We start from the raw sequence: 24,992 nt of genomic DNA on the forward strand, positions 1-24,992 counted from the left end.
CACCTCTAGTCCTTCATTATGGCCTGAGGTAATGCATACATAAGCATGCCATATTGTCAATAAATAAATGTTAACCAAACTACTTTCTTGGGGAATTTGAAGTATGAACCATTGTGGTAATTAGTCATCTCTTTTGTCCACTCAACAATAGTAGAGGGTATAAAAGTAAAGGAACGAGATGTGCATTGGCATGTGCATGAGACCATAAAGTGTACCACTGAGTCCCAAACCAGGGTTTCACGCCATCCCTACCCCACTTAACTGAGAGTATATGCATCATAGCTAAATAGACTATAACCAACTCGCTCCCCCTGAGACGGTAACATTTAAAACTGTTCAGTTAGAAAAAGAAAAAGTCCAGGGAAAGAGGATACAATTTACAAACATGACACAAAAAAATTAAAGAAAATTATGGGCATTCACCATAGCGAGTTGTAAATATAGCAGCTTGCTAGTGGTGAACCAGTTGACTGGTAAGTTTTAGCCAGGGATGTAGCCTCTGCTGAATTATACATAAAAATACAAAACCTCTGCTGAACTGTCACATAAATATCACAAAAATACCAAGATCTCCTTCCAGTGATTCTCTGCCTCATCCCCAATCAGTTTTACTTCTTACTGTACACTTTCATCATCACCTTGTTGTTCTTGCTGATTTGTTGGATCATCAGCATCTTCATCCAACCCCAAAGCCTTTCAATATATAATTCTTCATCACTCATAATTTTCACTATCAGAGTGCAAGTTCACTATATTCCATTTTATAAAACTGTAACTGGCTAAATATTTTCTCCTCTGATAATTATGTTTAAAGTGTCTTAAGCTTATCACTCAGGTCTCAGACATGATGAAAATTGTCCAATTCACTGCAAGTTGTACTTTGAATTAGGTGATCTGGGATTAGCAGGTGCACCTTTCTCATGAAATTTTAGACAACTGGTCTATTACCCTTACTCTGGACTAAGGCTGGGTAGGTAGCTAATTAGTTATTTATTGCTTATTTAAGTCATATGAATGGTGTCCCACAAATTTCATTCAGATATCTTGGTGCACAATAAGCAAACTCTTTTGAGCATACTTGGACAGGGCCTCTACTGGAGGTGTTAATCCTCCTCCCTGATAGGTCTGAGGTCCTAAGCACACCATAGGCATGACATTTCACCTATAGTACACACTTCTAAGAAACTCCTTCCTTGGGGATTTAAACCTCTGTCTATTAAAGAAACAGTCCAGCTGTAGAGGTCTTACAAGGAGAGCAACCAATGTGCAACTGCTTGTGAAATCATAGCAGGTACCAGTGCACCAAAAAATGGCTTCACACCTGCACACCAGCAGTGAGAGAAAACATTCAGCTGAACTTCTGCAGTGAGCATGAGGTAATTTACACCTCTGGTCTTGGTCACAATTTTAATGCAGTAACTGCATTTTTTGTGGTATCAAAATATGAATTCAGCCAAATTATGAAATCTGAATGACGTACAAATTATCTAAGAACCACAATTCTTTCTCCTGTAAGTTAATATTTAGGTAATAGGTATACAAATTTGCTCACCCTGAAAAAGTATGGTAAATTTTCTCTCCAGTGTATATATTTTCTTGGCATTCATGCCTGTTATTGCAAATAAAAAAATGAAATACATGGATTTTTATGTTTTAGCATTTGTAACTGGTTTAGTGAAAATTCTCTTTGGACTGACTGATTTTAGGGAAAATGTCAAAATATTTTATGTTATTTTTACTATGGAGAGCATCATTGAATTCTCAGGGGATGAAATTTTGTTTGCAATCATTGGACATCAACAGACTCTCAAGTGGTTAAGATCAGAAGACATTTTAGCAGGGTCAAGACTTTTCCAACTAACTACAGTATTTATAATGTTCTCCATTAGATTGGGAAGCAGGTCACCCAAATTTTGGACTGCTTGCTATACATAGGAATGCAGCAGAGCCGTATTTCATAGCTAGGTGTCATGAATTGTCTTGATATTTTAGTTAATGATGTTTTCAAATGTAACTTGGTTCTTGATAAAATGATGTTTTTTTTTCTTGTAAAATCTGAGAATTTTTAGTTCCTTATCGTTATGGTTTGAGGTGTTAATCTGAAGAGTTGTAGGAATTTTATTTACCAATAATGAGGGTAATTTGCTACTTTGTATGATGGACACAGAATTGTTTAGGAAAGACAACAATTTTGTTCTAAAATATCAGATTTGATGGATTTTATTATGGTCTGGGAATTTGTTCTGGCATTTTGATTGTTGATACTTAGGATAAAAGTGGCTATTGTAATGACCAGGTTTCCTTTTACCATATTGTGGAGAGAAGCATTAATTATGTTGGAAAGGTTAGTTGAAGTTTAATTAAAGCAGACTTTGCATTACTACTTTTTCTTCTTTGAATTCAATATAAGAAAATGTGCTGGCCTTTGTTTTTGTCTTCTTTCACTAAGATTGAAACTGGAGCTGTAAAACACTTTCATTTTTATTGGTAATAGTGAATCTTGTAACAAAATTCCTGTACTGTACTATGCTAATGAATAAAACCATTGTAGTGTTTAGTTAAGGATAATTATATGGATAGAATTTTGAGTTTTATGATCAAGCAATCTGCAACTTTGTATTGTAAAAACGTGCTTTAATAACCACATTCACGTGCTTGTGTGACTTGAAATGTAAGTGCTTTACTTTCATTATATGTACAGATTCAGAGTATAATCCTGACCATTATTGTGACATTGTTGATGACTTGATGTTCAACAGCCATCAGTGGTAAAGATAGATGTCAAATTATCTAAGTATGATTGGCCTTATTGCACTAGCAGTATGTGTGCGTTAGTGTTGCTTGTTTGTTTGTTTTTTTTTTTTTTTCTTATCTTAATGGGAGCTATGCTTTTGCTCAGGGATTGTCATTATTACCCAGTGTTTATCATGGTGGTGTGTTTTTCGCTCCATTCTTTGACAGCTCTGTTGTGATTACGTCGTCATTTAGATGCTGGTTGTAAGGAGGCATGGGATCACAATGGATGAAGAGGTTAGTTGCATGTCTTGCAATTGCTTACTCATGCTTCTTAAATGTTGTCCTTTCTTCACATTAAATTCAATTCGGGATATTTTTCTGCTTGACCTCTATACATGCATTTGTGTGTGTTTGGTGGGCGTGTGTGATGTCTTCCTAGACAAATTACTGTATTCCCTAGCACCTAAGATGCTTGAATGTCAAAAACAGTCCACAATTTTGACTTGAAAATTTACAAATATACTAAAAATATGGTCTTGGAGCTTGCACCTACTTTACCTAATATTTGATAGGTTGCTTAGTTACATGCAGATCCTTATGACCAGTTACATATAGTGTTATCATTTCTTTTATAAATATGTGGTCATGATAATTGTGTACCTATAATTTTCACCCATCCTACTGATAGGTACCAACACTAGTGCTGCACCTATATACAATACTCAGATTCCACAATTCAATCATTGGCCAATGATAATAATAATAATGAAAATAATAATAATAATACGCCTATGTTTGGAATAAAAAACTCGGTAATTGTGTAGATTGTACATGCTGGTGACAGTTACTAATAGTTGATAGGCGTCATTATTTTGATACACATTCCAGACACAATGCATTTAAGTTTTTTGCCTGTTGAGACGCACTGCAAATTGATTATTGCAAGTTCATTTAATTGTTTTCTTTTAGTTCATGTCAGTGGATGAGGCTAAAGCTTGCAGTCTTGATATTTTGATTGTATAGGTTGTAGTCTTAAACTCCTTTACAGACGAACTTGTACATGAACCTATGAGTTAAATAGCCTTAATTCTATATAATGACTTTCCAGTCATACCACTTGTTTGATCCCGAAAGACAAAGGCCATCTTTAAGATTTCTATGAAATAGAACTAAGTAGTAACCAGATTATCTAAGACTATTTCGTTAATGTGGTAGATTGTACATATTTAGGTCTTGGGTTGCAATTGTAATCTGGTTTTGTTCACTGCACCCCCTTGTGAATCGATGTCTGAAACCACCATATTTTTCTTAACTTCCAAGACATTGTTACTGTTGACTGTTGCCTCCTGTAAGTGTGTCAGCAAACTTTTTATTTGATTTGCCCTGATATCCTCCAAAACTCAAACCTTATCGGGTGGAATTTGATCATGGATTTCTTAGCTTCTCATCCTCCTTTACATATTGATCATAAGATTTAATTGGTGACTGAGAACTTAGTATAGTAATTTATCTTGTCAGATTATTTGTTGAAAACAGTGAGATGTCTCACCTTTCCAGCCCAGGATCTAGGTTAATGAAGACTGTCCTGTTTATTTTCCTTCCTAAGCTAGCTCTCTCTCTCTCTCTCTCTCTCTCTCTCTCTCTCTCTCTCTCTCTCTCTCTCTCTCTCTCTCTCTCTCTCTCACCTTTCCAGCCCAGGATCTAGGTTAATGAAGACTGTCTTCCTGTTTATTTTCCTTCTCTCTCTCTCTCTCTCTCTCTCTCAGACTGGTGTTATCTGCCATTGTAGATGTCAGTGTACCTTTGTTATTCATAATCTTTCTGCATACTTCAGCCTGATTTGTGTTGTCAGACCATGTTTTACCATGTGGAGTTGACATAAGTCATCCTTATCTTGATCCTCATCCTCATGTGGCAAATGGGAGGCTGTTTGGAATATTTAATTTTTACCCCTTGTAGGGCTAGTGAATCAGGTGCTCTTGGAACTGGCAGTTAACTATTGGAGGGGCATGTTGCCATGAATAGGTATAAACTTCATTTTATAGGTGTCATTGGACCACTCCAGAAGAGGATAGACGCTGAATTCTCCAGCTTCCTAATGTTGGTTCATAAAGTTTTACAAATAAAAACTAATTTTTCATTCAAATCCCATATTTGTGACACATACAGACCTATTGCCTCCTGCTCTCTTTGGCCTGTAGATGGGCATAAAAGAAAAGAATGATTAACACTTAAGAGACCTTGAGAAAGGTTGGGCTTGTGTAGTCTGCATGTCCTTTCATCATTGGACGTCTCCTCCAATGAGTAGCATTTTGATCGTGTGTCATCACAAAGGATCACCTCATAGGACATCTCTGTTGGAGATGCGCGTTTCCTGGACAGCTCAAGGATTTCTCCCTTAGCTACAGTGCAGTTACTTTGACAATGCGGAAGTTGACATTAGGAACCTACATAGGCTTGTAGAAGCTTGGTAAATTTTCAAGACATTTTGTGGAAAAAATGTGTTCAGTGCTGGGAAATACAGTTCTTACCCCACAGTGTAAATAGAATTTGCTGTAAATGTGTTATTTTGTGTGATTTTAGAAATAACTTCATGGTTTCAGAATGGCATATCCTGTACATAATTTGCAAATGTTGACATGAATGACAAAGTAGAATTTATTGCGAGTTTTTGGACTTAGCATACGACACTTACAGTACATGTTTTAGGTTTTATCTAGTTGTGTTAAAACAGACCGAAGTAGTGAATGGCAGAACGACTCCATTGTTTGAAAGATGAATGAGTAAGTTGAAATTTTGTGTTTATATAAGTAACTTACCAAGTAGAGTGGACCTCCGTATTCGCGTTCTCAAGATTCACGTTTCTCTATGGACCACATCTACCCATCATTCTTGGGAAATTTGCCTATTTGAGGTATTCATTGAGAAATTTTCACTAATTAGTATTGTTTTTCACATCAGTTTCATGACTAAATGCACATTTTATGATATAACTATTAAAATATTCAGGTATAAGCATTTTTAGAGTTTTTCTCATGCTTGAACTAACAAAATAAGTAGTTCTAAGCCTTTTTAGAGGGGTTTTAAGTAGTCACGCATTTTAGCTATTTGGTTGGAGGGAGGGCATCTGGTATGCATCCCCTGTGAATACGGGGAGGTCCACTGTAATTCCATAGCTATTAATTTAAATTACTTGCAGTGCTTTAGATTCAAAAATTGTGGTAGCAATACTGATATTCTGTGTAGGTGACCAGAGGGTTAGGAATGACTCGGCAAACAATATTCATTCCGTGTCTGAGACTCTTGGTGATAACTTAGAGCGTCGGTAGCAGTTGTTCATTTTTTGCCAGTTATATACCGGACTTCAGTATCCAAACCTTAAGTTGAGTAGCTTCAGCTGAAAGCTTCAGTATGAATTTTGTCCTTGTTTAGTTTTTATGATGGTACTGTTCCCAGGGCAAGGGCACCTTGAAAGTTTTTCTGGCCATTGGCTAGTTCCATGGCTGCATAAGTTAAGTATATATCTTAGTTTAACCAGACCTCTGAGCTGATTAATAGCTCTCCTAGGGCTGGCGAGAAACCAATTGGTTACCTAGCAACGGGACCTACAGCTTATTGTGGGATCCGAACCACATTATATTGAGAAATTAATTTCTAATAACTACAAATAAATTCCTCTGATTCCATGTTGGCAGAGCGGGGAATCGAACTCGCGACCCGTCCAACGAGGAACTAAAACATGCTTTGGTAGTGATCCTTATGGGCCCCATAGACGACATGACTGGCAGGTCAGGTTCCGTTCTGTCTCCACATCCGCGATGCCCATAGACCAGGGGTTTTCAACCTTTTTCTTCCCCCGTACCTTTTCGGGAATTTGTAATGTCAGTAATGTACCCCCTTCACTGTGTATAATGTGAAAAACAAAACCAACTCGGGGAAAAATATTCCATTGTGTATCTTTGCAAGTACTGTAGCCTAAAGAGGGGAAGTAAGTACATAACTACAGACATAACCAGTAATGTTGTAAACATACAGAATTCCATAAAAAAAATTCTCCAGGCATAACCAATAATATTGTAAACAAAGAATTTTATGGAAAAAAAAAAAAAAAAAAAAAAAAAATTAAATCATTTACCTCTGGCTATGCAGTAAATTTTCAAGGTTATGGTACTGAGCTGCAAAAACAAAATACATTATTATTACATCAGCTACAAAGGGAGTTAATGAAATGGCTGAAACTGATTTTCATTAACTATCCTAGTTGGCTGAGGATCAGTTTTTGCTAAAGCACATTGAAGGTCGGCATGTACATTCATTCGAGACCTGAGGGAAGCGTGTACCCCCTGATAGACCCCTGGCATACCCACGGGATACGTGTACCCCAGGTTGAAAACCCCTGCCTTAGACATTCCGATTCACTTCAGTTTGCCGAAACCTGGTAGAGTTAGGACACAATACAATAGACTGAGCTTTTGCAGCAGAAATTAGAAAACCCCAGCAAAAAAGAACATGAATGGAACATTGGTTGAAGAATAGAAATTAATTATCTCACAATTGTTTATTTAATGAATTGAAACTTTACCCTGGTGACTGGTTTAATTACCTGGGAATGGACGAGCAGTCCGGCATGGAATAATTATATATGGTCTTCCACTGATATAAATATAAAACACTTATTTGAGATGACCAAAATTGCTGTAGGACAGGTTGCTGTACATACTTTGCTCCTGTTCCACAAGTCGTTCTTAGGGGCATAGAATCCCAGGGAAATGTAAAGCAATTATTCAAATTATGCAACAGGAGTTTACGGAGGTAAAAAGTAACTCTGTTGCATACACAGTTTCTTGCATAGTCTAGTGATGTATCGTATAGTATACAGTAGGTCTTATGATCCATTGAAGCAGAATAGCCCTTAAACCCACGGTTCTGTAGCCAAGTAGAGTAAAGTTTTCAACTCTTTTGTACGCAATATTTTACATTTATACAAGGAAAAGTGAAATAATAATAATATTACATTTTATTTCATCTCAAGTCCATATACAGAGAATATACAAAGTTAGACAATAACATACACAATCTAGATACATGATAGAAAAAGATTATTCGGCAATATCCATGTAGTTGCTGAAGCACTATAAAAAGTACTAATCATAATAATGGTAATAACAGTAATAATATTGAGATTAGTCAAAATAAAAAAAAAGCATTAAAAATTATAACAATTAGTGAAAAGATTACACATAATTAAATTCGAGCTAGGGACTTTAGGTGGTTATAGTAATCAGGTCCAGAAGGCTAGATACAAAAATTGAATGTACCAAAACTCTATGCTGATAACAATCACAGTAATAATGGAAAAACGGAAACTAATCGTAGAAATATAATAATGATTAATCGTAGATTCTGCAGCTGATACTTTGCTAAAACAGAGATCAAGTCATTTAGGGGACAAACGCCTCATTTTCCCATCTTTCCCACAATTTAGATCTTCTTGCTTCACTCCTTAATATGCTTTGTATGAGGGAATTGCTGCTGTTTCTCACTCAGGTTATCAGACTGGACATTGTTCTGTTGAAAATATTATCATGAATTTATTGTATGTGCAGCAAATAACGATGTAATTTAAACAACAGTACTAATATATGCATATCTACATGCATAACTCATTCACATTATTATACGTGTGTGTGTATAATATATATATATATATATATATATATATATATATATATATATATATATATATAGATATATATATATATATATATATATATATATATATATATATCTTTAATATATATATATGTGTGTGTGTGTGTGAAGTACTATTGTTTAAATTATGTTGTCATTTTCCATAGATAAAATGAAAGTTTATGGTAATATTTTCAATATTTAAATTATCCTTGTATAAACCAAAAATTTTGTCCAAGGGAGTTGAAAATTGCAGTTTTTCTTAACTATGGAACCATAGTTTTTAAGGGCCTATTCTGCTTTAACAAGACATAGACCTACTGTATACTAAACTATGCAAGATCCAATTATAGATATAGATATGCGTATGTATACACACACTCGCACATACATATATACAGGCAGTCCCCAATTATCGGCAGAGGTTCCGTTCTTGCTGGGATGCCGATAAGTGAAAACTGCCATTAACCAAAACTCTGCAATTTAGAGCACAGCGCTGAGTTTCGGTTCATGGTACCGATAACAAACTTGACCAGTTATGGCACCATAATCATCTATTCTATGGGGCCAAACGAGCACCATTAAACCCACCCACACACACACACACACATGCATATACTATATATATATATATCATATGTATATGTATATATATATATATAGTATATATATGTATATATATGTATATATATGTATATATGTATAGATATATATATTATATATAGTATATATATATATATATGTATATATATATATGTATGTCTATATATATATATATATATGTATTATCTGTATATCTGTATATATATAATATATATATCATATATATATATATATATATATATATATTATATATATATATATATAGATATTTATATATATATATATATATATGTATATATATATATATATATATATATATATATATATATTATGTATATATATGTATATATATATAGATATGTATATATATATATATATATATATAGTATAATATATATATATATCTATATATATATATATATATATATATGTATATATATATGATATATATATATATGTATGTATGTAATGTACATATATGTGTAGTGTATATAGTGTATGTGTATGTAGTATGTGTGTGTGTGTGTGTGTGTAATATAGTATAATATAATATAAACTGAATGAGTATTGTCTGTTGAGTCATTCCTAGGAGCAAGATTGCTTACCTACACAAAACACACAATATCAGCGTAGCTACCACAAAATCTGAATCTAGAATGCTGCAAATAAATGAAAATAATGGCTATTAATTACTCAGTAAGTATATATAAAATATTTTATTAATAAAAATGTCCTTTTAGCCCTGGAGAGATGATTATTTTGGTGGCGCTTTTTGTGTCATTTACTTTTTATAACTTCTAATAGTTCAACATTACTATGGTTGCTGCTCTGTGTTTATGATGGTAGTAGCATTTAAAAAATGATTGGAAATATTTGGATATACTTGTCACTACAAAGCCTGAGATCCTAATGTACATTGTGAAGCAATTCTGATGTCCGTAGTAGGATTTGAACCTGCATCCAGGTTATCAGAACAAGTTTGCTTTACAACCTGATCTCATGATTAGGTCACTAATGTGATCTCATTCTGATACTGGGTGAAGGTTTGAATCCTGATACAGACATGAGAATTGTTTCATATTTCTTACATTTGGATCTCAGGCTTCATAGGGACAAGCATATTAAAAAAATTGTGAAGAATTTCAGAAGTGAAGGGTCTTTGTGGTTATAATGTATAAGAAATGTCAAGAAGGAATAGATCATTAATAGTGATAAAAGGTCAAGCAACTAATTATAATCAGTAAAGTATATGTTACGTAAAAAAGATAGCTACATAAAAATTAGGGGAAAGAAGTTATGTTTAACTAACACAACATTGTATAAATCATTGCTTTCTGAGTTGTATTGGGAATTGTTTATTTAGCTTGCAAGTTTTAGGGTAATGTTAACATGCCATGATTTAATATAATGAATTGTTGAGGATATAGGGAAGTGATGCCACTAACATCCAGCCCTTAGAGTTATTAAAAGTCCTAATGACCTTATTTTCATGCAAGAGAAACCCATAGACTGGAAGGTTAGGTAGTAAGCATTACACAAGATTAGTTGAGAATTGTGGTTTTCGTACAAAAATGGTACTAACATAATGCTATTAATATAATTAGATTTGCTTTTATGCCCATTGAGTTGAGGATAATCTACGAAGGAAGTATGTGTAAGGTTGTTCAAACTATTGATTAGTTGTTTGCAATTGATTGGAACCATTGATATGTGCATGGGCATTAAGGATAGGATATAAGTCATTTTTGAATTGTAAAAAGTGTTGATATATTTCCACAGTTTGCAAATCTGTTTCACTGGGATTAGCACCTTATAAGGGTGGGCTGATCAGATAGAAAAAATGTGAAATGTAAGTGATAATTGCCATTCATCTATTAAAATGTATTCTTCTCAGCTTTCTTTCCCCTGATTTAGTGCTCTTCCATTTTTCAAGTTTGGTCAGGTTTGCATTAGATCAAAATTTTTTAAGTACCAAGTGTGAGTTTTTTAGAAAGCACTTCCTGAAGTCATTAATTATCTGATCTTTTAATTAAACATGTCACTATCAGTAGTTAGAAATTCCTTCAAGAGAGACAGTGTAGCAGTTTCGTTATATATCTTTGTTTAAATATGTACAGAAGCAGTATACTTGACCAGGAACAAATGATAGGTGTTCCTTGGCATATTTGGCCTAGGTACATAGCTTTCGGACTTACTGCTTTTGTATTCCCTTTGGCCCGCTTTTGTATTCCCTTTGGCCCCTTACCACTTGGCTATCGAAGTTCATGCTAACTTTGCCTTGCTCCTTAAGTATAATAATGGTAATCTTAGAGATTTTTTTTTTTTAGAGAGAGAACATTGGCTTGAGTGCAAAGGAAATACTGTATCAGTATAAAAAGACCAAGTTCCCGAGATGTTGACCATAGACTGAAAAAAAGAGACTGATGTCTCAAGGGTTGAGATGGGTTGGGCATGTGATGAGAAGGGTAGAGAAGATGGAAAATTAGTTGATTTAGAGGGTAGCAGTAAGAAGAGTAATTGATTTAGAATGCTAAGACCAGCAGTTAGGTCTATCAAATTATGGAGAATTCACTCCGTCAAGCCCTTCCTGCTATTGTTTTGATAAAATACTTTACTGCACTGCCTTCTACCCTATTGTTAAGACCTCAGGTTTGTAGCTGTGAAAAATACAAATTGTCTTAGAAATTTGTCATTTCCTCCATTCCTTCTGGTTTCATACCACCCTCCTGAATTTAGGTATTTTCATTTTAAGTCTCAAAGATTGTAACGGAACAGTACAAATATATGTATGTAGGTTCTTGTGGATAAATTACTCTACTCAGTTCATATGTTCCTATTGATTACATTGAAAACTCTTTGCATTGGGACCTATTATTGCAAATGCAGACTCCGTTCTTGACAAGGAAAATTATTTAGTCAAATATTTTGTGAAGCTAATAATGTGGACCAGGATGGAGTCTGAAAGTGGAGTAAAGTAGAACTTATTGCTTTCAAGATAACTTCAGTTTTATAATTTAAATATCTTGGTTTCCCATTGATGTATTTAGAATTAGGAAATTAACTTGTCAAGGCTACCAGCTAATGGGTAACATTTTGAGTGTTGGAAAGTTTAATGAGTTAGTAAGCTTTCCTAACTTACTTTGTACGTCTTGTGAACAAAGCATTCAGATTTATGTCGGGTCTAACCTTATTAGTATGGAGAGGCACTTCCATATAATTATCACTGACTGCTTTTTCTTCCAACATTGATGTTTTTACATTGTTCTATTGATATTGGGACATTAGTCTTATGCATTTAGACATTGATCTTGTTGCTGGTCTCCGTACCCTTCACAAGGAAAATGGTGGTGGGGAGCTACAAGTCAAAGGTTGTTTTGACATGTGATTACATTCCAAGTTCTTTGTACTTTTTTGAAAATATTGGAAACCCTCTGGTCAGTCCATCTAACCTCTTAAGTTCTAGAATGTAGGCACTTTGCACCTATGGTGTAAGGCAGAATGGAACAGGTCTTTGTGTTATCGCTAAATGTCCGAGACTTTTCATGGTTATGTTAACAGCTCCCAACTTACTCTTTCCTGAAGGAGTCAGGCAAGTGGCTGTTGATGAGGCAGGTAGATGTATGTACTTTCCCCAACTTTCCTCCATCCCTAATTCACAGGGACAGTCATGGGTCATAGAAACCTGTCATGCCCTGATTTGGGCTGCGGAATAATTTTTTTGATAAATGGAGAAGCCACTAGAATATTACTGTAGATGCTGTTACTTACACTATGATCTGTTGACATTTGAAAAAAATTATTGCAAGATGTTTTCTTCAAGCTACTTGGGCACTTGCAGTGCTACAAGTAAGGGTTGTAGCCTTACTCAACTGCAGTTTTCTTCTTCTGGGGACCAGGTGTGCATTTGGGTCTATCTACTTTGTTTAGTTAGGTTGAGGAGCAGATTTGTGTTGGGGCTTGATAGGCATGAGTGCATAAACACAAGTGCAAAGGTGTATTTTAGGCTTCACATTTTTTAGACATGCAAGTGCTGTTGTCATCATATACATGTATGGACTTGCATAAGTTGTAAGAGGTCTTATTTTAGACCATAAGCTACAGGGTTAAGGTAAGTACAGAGCTTGAAGTGTTCACCATGTATCCTTTTTGGGGTTGATTCTGCTTGCATCTTTAGCTCTCCTGATATTGTGATGTGTGCATTATTGGTTCTAGTTTTGTTTATTGGAGTAAGGTTGTTTAAACTAGCATATCTATCTCTCTCTCTCTTTCTCTAAGTTCCTCATTGGACTAGTGGTTTGTATACTCGCCTATTAATCTGGTACCCCAAGTTCGCTCCCTGCTGCTGCCAGTGCAGAACTGGAGAATTTATTTCTGGCGATTAGAAATTCATTTCTTGATGTAATGTGGTCCAGATCAACAATAAGCTGTAGATCCTGTTGCTAGGTAATCAGTTAGTTCCTAGCCATGTAAATAAAAATTTAATCCTTCGGGCCAGCCCTAAGATATACTCACTCTCTCTCTCTCTCTCTCTCTCTCTCTCTCTCTCTCTCTCTCTCTCTCTCTCTCTCTCTCTCTCTCTCATATATTATACTGCACTAATGGTTTTTGTGATTTGAAGGTGAAACAAAATTGTCTGCTTTTATTTACATACATCCTGATTGTAATTTCAGGATGAAGTTTGTAGAGTTATAAGAAATTACTGTCTCAACCATTTCATATCATTTTCCCTCAAGAATATGCAATGATAGTGCTTGCCACTGTGCCTGAATGTCTTAGTCAATAGGAAAATCAGCCATGGAACTTATGTAAAAGGCAGTCACCTGTGTTACTTTATATGCAAAGATCACTTATCACGGTTGTATGACAATGTATGCCCCACATGTTTTTTATTTGATAATCAGGGTTTTCATCAATTTAATCCTCTAAACTAGATTATAAAACCTGATATTTTCTCCTTTTTTTTGGTCTATATGGCATAGAATAACTTAAATTTTGTATGTTGTTTTTATTCCAGGGAAGATCTTTTGTCCTCATTTGTGTAGAGATTTTGATGATGTATGGGAATAGTGAATTATCAGGAATTTAGTTTCTTTTGAGAAAACTTGTTGTTGTGGTTTATCCATGTCTTTAGTCATGACTCTTTGAACTTTCAAGTTCTTGTTGCAAAAATGTATGAGGAGAAAGGCAGTATGATTGAGATTTTGAATGTAATTTTATTGCTAAAAAGATGTTTATCTAAGAACTCAAGGTTGCATTAGATTATATCAGGTGGTTTGTTTACAGGTACCAAGTCATTCTTTTACCTTGCCTCTCCCTTTTCTGTAAACCTTAACCTTGTGAAGTATTGCTGATAATGTCCTACACATATTTTTATATAAAGCACAGTCCTTATCCCATGGACAACAAGCACTGACACTCCACAAATTTGCATCCTAGGAATTCAGAAACATAGGGAGAAAATTATTTATGGGCTGCTACCCTCTCTAACCTTGAATTTTTTATTCCCTTGTGGCTAAAATAGACAAAAATAATTATGGAAAAGGGTGAACATAACAAAACAATGGTTTATCCCTTACATCCAGTTGACCCAGAGGTGTAGAAGAGTAAAAGACATGGAGTTCTAAGGCATGAAGAGTAGCTTCTGTGTCAGCTCTGTTACACTACTTTTCCCACTATTCACCATTTAGTTCCCAGATTTCATTCGTAAAACCATCAAATTAGGACCAAGAATACACTAGTACATATTATTTACAACAACAAAATTCTTGAAAACTCGAACTATACAGAATCGAAAGCAGTACCTACAGTAATTACTGTATATAATTTTGCATAATCTGATATCTTATCATGTGACCCTTATTTCTTGCCCAAAACCTGATATCATCACATCTCGCGTATCATGCGAATTCCATTGTTGTTAGATTAGTTGATGCTAGGCTATGCTTAATGTGCAAGTTTCCTTTTCATAACTTAACAGGCTTAGATGCAAAGATCCAGTGGGCTAAATGCAGGTTATAATACATTCATCCAGGCTTACCAAACTTGTGTTAATACTTGTTCAATTTCATTCCGGTTTCTTATAATTAAAAGCCATCTACTGTTCATATAGCAAGTATACTGACATAAACATATGTTTGTTGATATTTATTACAAGTTGAATTACATCAGTTGATTTGTTAAAAACTTGCAAATTCTACGTTATGACCTCCTTAAGTAAAAATAAAATATGTAAAATTTTATTCCTAGTTCTTTCAGAAGAATGCCTTGTGTGGGTATACCACTAAATTTAACACTGGTGTAGGTGAAAGCAATGTCTGAAACTGGCAAAATCGCATTTTTATTTCATTTAAATTTACTGCATTAATAAATAGAGATGAGTGGGATTTGTTTACCTTGTTTTATTCGTTTACAAAAAATGTATTATATCTACAGTTATATTCCATTCAGCAACTAATGGCAGTAACAGTGTTGACAATGTCCAGTAAGCTATCTTTTGGTAACAAATTGGCAAAGATGTCTAAAACTCAATCAGCTGATCATTCTCAAAAAGTAAATCAGAAGCAAACAGTGCACAATCACAGTAGTGTACTCGTATTTTATAATTTGACTATGACATTTATGTATATTAAATATAGCTGGATGCTGTTAGTCAAGTTTTGTTAAAATTATTATTAATTTTAAATACTGCTGTACTGTTAGACTGTTACCTTGATGTTCTGACGAGAGACACTCTTAGGAGCTGGTGGCTGATGCAAGCTAGAGTTATTCTTTGGATTTAGACCACTTGCTGCGACCAGGGGGCCAGTACTATATGCAAGTAGCTCACTTATGGAGTCACGATATTGAGGAAAGGGCGTCAATTACTAGGTGAATCATGCACTTTGAACACTCACAATAGGGATAAGGCTTGTAATTTAAAAATATTTTTTCTTATACATTGGATTCATTTTACTGCCAGAACTATAGTTAGATTGACTTGATAGTTGTTATAATTAGTATGCATTGCAGATTTTTGAAAAATTTTGTCATTGGTCGTTTTAATGTAATTTGTACTAAAAAAAATTTTAGACAGAGTTGGAAAATAATCTTTTTAGATATTTAGAAAATCTATTCCAAGTACTGTGATTTAGTGGAGTTGCTGGTTTGCAATTCAGATATAGAAAAAGGAACTGACAAGTTTTTAAATACTTAAAGCCAATTATTTCCAGTATTAACTTAGTAATTCAGAGATGAAATAAACAAAATACTGAAGCCAGTCCTATGAATGAGATTTTGTATTATAGTGTACCTACAAGTATCTCTTCAGATGAAGTTTGTCACATTCTTGTTATATGACAGTGGTGATGCTGAAAGCAAGATGAATTTGTCTTTCATTGTAGCACTTGTTTGGATTAGATTTTGAAGGTTAGGAGGTGTCGTATGTGTGAGGTCAAGGTTAGTGCTTTTAAATTGTCTTGTATATTGTGTTTTATTGGAAAAGAAAAAAATACTTTGTGCCTTTATTAATCTTAACATTAGTGGCATATATTGATGGATCTATCCCTGTTGGCCCATAATTATGGATACCCTTTCTATTTCTCAAGGTATGGAGAAGAAACTTGATTTTCACTTTCAGAAAATTTACCCATAGCTCTATGATTTTCTTAACTTGTTCCCAGTTTTTTTTTTTATTGAAAGCCAAGACAAGAGAAAGGAATTTGGTTTATGCCCTGATAAACCATTAATAGTGTTATATGGGATTTGTGTGTTGATAAGACAAGGCTGATTAATCTAGAAGTATCAAGTAAAATTGTAAATGGCATTTTTTATGTACCATATCTGATGTTTCAAAAACTAATGAATGGCTAGTATTGTGTTTAGGAAGTAACTGTGAAATAGTGGTGCAATTGATAACTGTTCTGGTTTGTGAAAAAGTTAGTCTGGCTGTGACTTAAAGCATCCATGGAACTCTACTGTAAAATAAAGGTAGGGGCTAAATGTTGTAGGCCCACAAGTGTTATCCAGCTCATGATAAAGGTCAGGATGTGTATTAATGTTAACCTTCATTTTTTTTCCTCATTTTTAAAACCCTGTCATTTTTGTATTGCACTGCTAGTGGTCTGGCTATGGTTATAGTATTAACAATTTGGAAGCTTTATATTAACTCAGTTTACTTCTGACATTAAATTATTTTTCCTAATTAATTATTCTATTTGCATGCATAAGTCTGTCATCAGTATGTTTGTACAGTATTATGTTTTTTCTTTAAATTTCCAGTGAGTATCCCTGGGCCAGGAGCATAGAGGGCATTAGTATGTTGTAAATAACTGATCTTTGGTCTTCTCTGTCTTTTAAGGGGGTTTGGTGAGACTTTCATCTGTCTTTTAAGGGGGTTTGGTGAGACTTTCATTAAAAAAAAATCAGGATTCTGTGCTGGATTGAAAGCCAGTGTGGTTTTAAAGTAGTATACATGAAATCAGCCATTGCACAGGAATAAAGGATTCCCTTTTTGTTTGTTAAAAGTAGTGGTAATTGTACTATGAAATCACAGTTTTTAAAGCATGATGTATAAAAATTTTAAGTTCTAAAGTGACAGTAAAGTCTCAAGATGAAATACTATTACTTTTGTGCAGTCAGTAAAAAATTACTTTATTGATAATATCATCATCTTGTGGTTATACAAAGAATTCTCAGTCTGAAGTCACTACTATGCTTTTGACCCTTATGGTTCTAATAATTTAAATAAGTAAGCAACTTGATGGTTGTTTGTAGACATGGGCATTATTTTACTTAACTCCATATTCTGATGTGAAATTGTTTAAGTTCTTTACTTTTAAATTTTTCCACAAAGTTTATTTTGGTTTTAGGTTTCAATCTCTTGAGAAGCTTCATTACTCAATCTTGTCAGTCTTGATGTTTGATGATGTTAAGTGCTGAATTGATAAGAATATTTTAGGTTATTAGCATATCAATAGATGAATTGGGATCTTTCGTTTAACGTGTGTACATCTGCTCGCAGATAATTCCTACATCCCAATGAGGTATAGTGGATTGATGCAAGCAGAGAGACGCCCTTCCAGTTTAAGCAGTGTAACCAATAAACGGCTTCGTAAGCAAATTGTCTTTGAGGTTTGTATGGTCGTTTTGTTTTATGCACAGTTTTCTTAAGTTTAGAGCAGGCTTTTTACTTCTTCCTGTGTTTTGCACTATGTAACTGCTTGTTTTGTTAAAGTTTTCTAATTATCACAGTTTGTCAAGTCATGAAAGTGGAACCAATTGGAGTCACAGGTATGTTCCAAGTAATTATCTCTCTTTCAGTACTGGTAATTTGATACTTGATAGCAGCACTTCCCTAATGCAAAAGTAAGTACTGTTGGCAATGACATGTCATCTGTAAAATCTATATGAAATTCGTTGCCATCAATAGATATCTTAGAATTTGTTTTGTCTGGTTTACATTGTGCAGTGATGTCTGTAAACTGACTGAGAAGAGTATCTCAGATTTACAAAGGTTGGAAATGTTTGATATAGTTTGTATTTTCAAGCCTTAAATCTTTGTTCTGTGATGGTAGATATATGGTTACTAACTGATAAGATCCAATGTAAAGTCGGCTGGGACTAGCCATTTTAGTATTCTTGATCGTGGTGATATAATTACTGCAGTAAGGCTGGTTACATGTTTCTGGCTGAAGAAAGCTTTACCCATGAACTAATTTTGGGGTGTTCACTGTGTATATACTATGTACTCTTCTTGTGCATTTGTTTATTACTTTTAAATGATGAATTGAATTTGGTAGCATTCATAAAATGTGGAAATTATTTTTCTAGCCGTAGAAAGTGTTAGGAGTGTTATACTTTTATTCATTTAATTCTCGAAAGACCTTTTGCATTTTAAAATGGCATGTAACCATTAGTTATTTTTATAAGGCATCCCATATGAATTTTCACTCTGTCAAATAACAATTTCAACCCTTTCAAGAACCATCCATTTTATTTTGATAACCTGAGGCAGAATTGCTTTTGTGGTTAATAAGTGCTCAAAAAATGCTACAGCTGGGTCTTATTTCCTTGCTATGAAACAGATTGTCTTTATTAAAATGAGTTGAATCTCCAAGTTTCCTTGAGCGTGAGTTTGTAGAGCATGGCTGGTTGAGAAAGCCATTAGCTAAATGATAGTGTTGCCATTGATAGTTTTAATATTGGGATTTTTGGACGTAATATTGTTGAAAACTGCTGAATTTTGATTCAGTTTGCTTAATCTTTTAATTTGTTTATTTTGAAATGACAAGTCTTTTGTGCCACATCACCAAATTATATTAGGATTTAGTTTTTGGAATTATCTTACATTACTCGAGCAAATTTTGTTCAAGGTTGATCATTTTTGTTTAATAATGGGATGTTATCTATCCTCTTTAAAACTAAAGAGAAAGAATTACAAGTAGCCCATCAACTTCTCAGTTGCCTTTCTGATAAGTAAAAAAAGACTGTGGTGTGTCTTACACTAAAAAATTCAAGATTCATCATTCAGTTTTAAGCGCTGTATTTGCAAAATGCATCAATTTTTAAAGGATAATATTAGGAAGCTAATATGTCAAGAGAAGTTGGTTAAGTTTAGGTTTGATAAATTGAAGGGATATGGTGTTACTATATTTACACTATAAAATTACAAAAACTCATCATCATGACATTTGGAGGCAATCTTGTGTAATTTGTTAGTGAAATTGTCTGCATGGCTAATTCGTGGTGGTTTTTAATAATAATAGTGGCGAGTGGGAATTATGGCTTGGTGGGAAGGTTAGCAAGAGCAAGAAGAGTGAGTAGAATGTGGAACAGATAAAGAAAAATATTAAAATTACTGTAGACATCTTTTATTCTATAAAGCGTGTAACACGAGCAGTCCCCGGGTTACGAAGGGGGTTCTGTTCTTGAGACGCATTGTAACCTGAAAATCGTCGTAAACTATGTAAACTGCATTCTTATTGCATTTTTCATAAAAAAAAAACTTCAAATATTGATATTTTGCATTTTTGGTGTCATTTCTTCTGCCAGATCAGCTTTGTAGCCGCCGTAACCCTGGAAATAATTTCTGATAAATATAATTGAAAAGCACCTTAACCTCAGAACGTCGTAAGCCGAACCCGTCGTAACCCAGGGACTGCCTGTATAGTTCCTGATTTCATTATGTACAAGCAGGCCCTGGTTATCGACGATTTTGGCACCGATAATAGAGTATTGGCACCAATGCATACCTACCAGGCACCATTAACGGATTGTTATTGGCATGAAAATCTGGTCATCATGGCCAAAAATGGCAGATTTTTTGGTTATTGGCGATTTTCACTTATCATCAAGGTGTCGGAACAGAACCCCCATTGATAACTGGGGACTGCCTGTAATCTTGACAGTGATGGTGGTATAGGTTATAAAAATGGTGGTTGATAATTATTACAATTTAGATAAAGGTGTATGTGACAAGTAAGTGGTGATGAAAATTTATTAAAAATTCAAAGAAAGTATTAAAATTCATTGATAAGAAAAATTTTGCATTGAAGTGATTTTCAGTTAATTGGTTCTCACATTCTGTCATTATTATTACAAATAGTTATCTTGTCAGTTTAGATACCTGTTGTGCATTATTTTTAAGTAAGTTATTCATTCTACTTAAAAAGAGTGCCAATCTTCGAATTTCAAGGAATGATCAAAATAGAGTTATTGGCAGTTTTGGACTGATTTGTTTAAATCAACATATCCTGAAGTGTTATTGCTCAAAAAAATTTTAGGGGAGTTTATTGACAATTTTTTTCATCTCGTATATCACTCCGTAAGCAACAAATCCTGTATAGTTCAAAATACAGTGGTACCTCAGCTCATGAACAAATTGGGTTACAAACCAGATGTTCAAACATTTTTTATTCCGGTTCGCGAACTGTGCATCAAGCCATGAACACACAAACAATAGGCTAACCTCTTTTCCTCCTCTTTATCTATCCTATTTTCTAGTTAGGCTAACCCCTTTTCTTCCATCTCTTTATCCCATCTTCTAGTTAAGTTAAAAAATATAAGAGAAAGCTAAAAGTATCATTAGTAATGTTATACTTGTTGTGTAAATGCATACAGCCAGAAATGGCTGATTTGGTATGAACAAATGAATCTAATAACAACCGTATAATAGGACTGATATATTTTTACATTACTGTAGCCTTATTCGCTATGAAAAAAAGATCAACAAGGACATATACTGCTAAATTTAAACTGCAAGTTGTAGCTGAAGTTGAGGAAAGAATGTTCATCTGCTAACGACTATTATTGTGCATCAGCAAATTGGATGGAATTCCTGCAAACTTTGGTATAGCACCATCAAACTCGACTGTAAACAAAATTTGTGAGAAATGTGTTATAATCAAAACTATTTGGCATGAAAGAACATATCTTACTGTTTTCACTCTGATAAAAGATAAATATGTAAAGCTCGTAGTATTCCGATGAAATCACATGAAAATATTGAACGGATTCTGTTGATTTTTTTACGCAATAAACATGCCCACAGTGCCATTTACCAACAATAAAAATAACTTAATTTCTTTCAACGATACGTATTCAAGTGATATTTTGAGTAGAAAATACTTTGTATAATGTAAAATAACCTTGTCCCACATCAATAAAGTATCTAGAGATTCATTTACACCAGCTAGAAGTAAGAAAATTGCTGATTTGAGTTCAATAACCTTGATATTATATAAATCAACTTGCTAAATACAAATATATGCAAACTAATTTCAGTTTTCCTCATCACAATTCACATATGCAAAATTTGTTATCGTGAGTGAAATAATTTACAAGTAAGTTTAATTTATTATTGACCAGGTGAAAATTGAATGATTGTCATGTCTTATTTCCTTGGGATATCTTGACAGTGTCTATTCATGAATAAAAAAAAATGTACCAGTGTATGGCAACATTTCTTTCGCGCACATTACAGAGTGCCACTGTGTACGGTAATACCTCAAACTTAAGCCAGGTTAGGTTCCAGAGCCCCTCACACAAGGGAAGGATTCGGACAAGTTTCGTACGGCCATTAAAATAAATAATACATTAATGCTTATTTCTAGAGTGTAAAAACTAAATATGTATGACCTTAATCGTGCTCCCATAATGTTATGCTGACTTTAAAGGAATTTAAAGTTACTGTAATTTATTTGAAAGTTATCATAATACATTACCCTTAAAAAGAAATATATGGTTGACGTAAAAATAGAGTACAGTATCATAATGTGTACTGTATTTGCCACATTAGCGCATTTACAATAGGTACGTACATATACTAATGCTCCCTTAATTCATGAGATGCCTTTTTCTTTTTCATTCACAGAGTAAAAGACTTTCTTTGCATCACTAGGTAAACTTCATAAATTACAGTTATAATGAAGGTACACAATTTAGTAAAATGAAGAAAACTTGCACATAATATTTGTAGAGGGTAAAGGTAAAATTCAGTTAATTCAAAATTATGGACTGTACAGGTAAAGATGTGCATAGAAGTAAGGTGTAAAATAGTTTGAGCGCTAACTACAAGAGAGAGAGAGAGAGAGAGAGAGAGAGAGGAGAGAGACGAGAGAGATCGATGAGAGAGAGAGAGAGAGAGAGAGAGAGAGAGAGAGAGAGCAGCTTTCTGTAGGGGTATAATCTTTTAAAAGTGCAGTAACAAAGCGATTGGGTATCACATTTTGTAGAAGTAAATTAACTGTATATGCTTTAATTTCGTTTGTATCATATTTATGTGTTCAGAAATAAAAATAAATTTTTTATACAGATTTTACCCATAAAAGCATGAAAACTTATAAATTACTACAAAAATTAAACATAAGCACTTCTGCTGGGTTTCTCAAGGATTTTGCAAATGTCGAGTGTCTGTGAAAAAATAACTTAAGCCAATTAGTTACCTTCCCATGAAAAGTTTGTGTCTGTGAATTCACACAACTCGAAATAGGTAAGATCGAGGTATTACTGTACTTCATGAGTCATGCCATGCCTGGCTTTTTAGTGCATTTCTGGGTACAATTTTTTCTGCCATAATAGGAGCAAAGGGGAGAGATGTTACAAGAGAAATATTTAAAACTATATGCACAATAAAAATTGAAACTGCAAAAAAAATCTAAACAAAAGGCAAGAGTCTCAATTGAAGATATGTCACAAATGTCAGTCACCCAAGAGGAAACCAAACAGGGATCACATTTTTATTTGTCCAATTATTTTGTAAATTTCAGGGATGTATTTTATGAAGAAATATCTCAATTGCAAAAATTCTTTCAAACTGTTTCAAATTTTCATAGTTATTACGAAATAAGCAATTTTTTGTGCTGTTTTCTTAAAACTTATATTTAATTTCCAGAGCCCTATTACCTAAATTTAGCTGTAAAAGGCTGCCTTTGGTATTATATGCATAGTGTGTGGCTTACAAGTTTATTTTTACAGAATTTATTATTATTACAGAATAACAAATACAATTACGATTTAAGACAGATTTTACCCATAAAAGCATGAAAACTTATAAATTACTACAAAAATTAAACATAAGCACTTCTGCTGGGTTTCTCAAGGATTTTGCAAATGTCGAGTGTCTGTGAAAAAATAACTTAAGCCAATTAGTTACCTTCCCATGAAAAGTTTTGTGTCTGTGAATTCACACAACTCGAAATAGGTAAGATCGAGGTATTACTGTACTTCATGAGTCATGCCATGCCTGGCTTTTTAGTGCATTTCTGGGTACAATTTTTTAAGCTGTATGTAATATGCATACTAACACTAATGATTTTAAACTGGCAATGTCCAAAGTCCAGGTAGGCTATATATGTATTGCTGGTGGCTTATATGTGTATGCTTCCAGTTTTATTTAAATGGTATACCTGACTCTGAATATTTTCACTGATCTACTTTTTTTGTACTGTATACTATTGTAGATTTTATTTACTTGATTTAAATTACAGTTATTACTATACCTCTTACATTTTTCACTGACATAATCCTTCCAATAACAGAAACTCGAAAACACACAAGCCATGTTTGATGTAATAGAACTGGACCTTGGACCAGGTAGCAGTGTAAAGCTAACTTTTAAGTATACAACAATTTCTGCTTTATACATAATACTTAGCCTCCAGTTTTGTTATTATAGTGCTTGGAACAGGTGAACAGAGGGTTGGTTTGATTCAGTATATCTTTAACAAATAAATGATTACTCTGACAATGGCTTCAAATTGAACGGTCCAGTAACAGGATACATAATATAATTGCATTGATTTCAGATTGGATATTCTGTTAACTGGGTATGCTTTTGAAAACAAAATATTGTTTCAAAAGCTTAGCATGATTTGTAGTTTGAATATTGAAAAGGGTAAACTCACCTGTGGTTCTAAGATATCCGACACCAGTAAACATTTCCTCTTATTTTTTACCATGTAGTGATGAATGCTGCTTTTGAATTAATCTACTATAGGTATGTGAAAAGTTCTGTGGGATTCCGTGCCCCACGAAACTTCTGTTTGTAATCTTTTAAGAAGAGAAATGTGCCATTGTGGCACTTGCTTTGCCAGTTTTTCACCTGAGGTGTTGGTTTTGTCTCGTATGTTTCAAAAGCATTGTTTGATGGGCAAGTTTAAAGTATGTGTGCAAAACTGGATTGACTAGTCAGTGGATACTTTAATTGTACTGAGGTGTTAAATTTAGTAACGGTAGAACTGGAAAATGTTACAAAAAAGAATGTCTAATCATTTTTGCTTGAATATTGAAAGTCTAATGCTGTCTTGATGATGGTTTTGGGTAATGTGGATTGGATGTGAGTTTGTAACTTTATACCAGTGCATTCTATGTAGTATTATCCATTGATTTTTTTTTTCCAAAGGATAAGTTTTAGAGTATTTTTGTAAGAAAAGGAAAAAGGAACAAAAATGTGCGTAAGAAGATGTGATCAAGTTATTTCTTGCTGT

The 24,992-nt window shown here is 33.9% G+C and overlaps 1 protein-coding gene across 1 annotated transcript in view; it reads left to right on the forward strand.

Annotated features, from left to right (window-relative positions):
• Positions 1–24,992, forward strand: part of LOC135205681 (titin homolog) — a 99,650-nt gene that overhangs the window by 68,864 nt on the left and 5,794 nt on the right. Inside the window, exon 8 of the mRNA XM_064236596.1 lies at positions 18,029–18,138. Coding sequence (XP_064092666.1) covers positions 18,029–18,138 — 110 coding nt within the window. The remainder of the gene's footprint in view (positions 1–18,028; positions 18,139–24,992) is intronic.

Source organism: Macrobrachium nipponense, chromosome 24 (genome assembly GCF_015104395.2).
Source record: "Macrobrachium nipponense isolate FS-2020 chromosome 24, ASM1510439v2, whole genome shotgun sequence".
NCBI lineage: Eukaryota > Metazoa > Arthropoda > Malacostraca > Decapoda > Palaemonidae > Macrobrachium > Macrobrachium nipponense.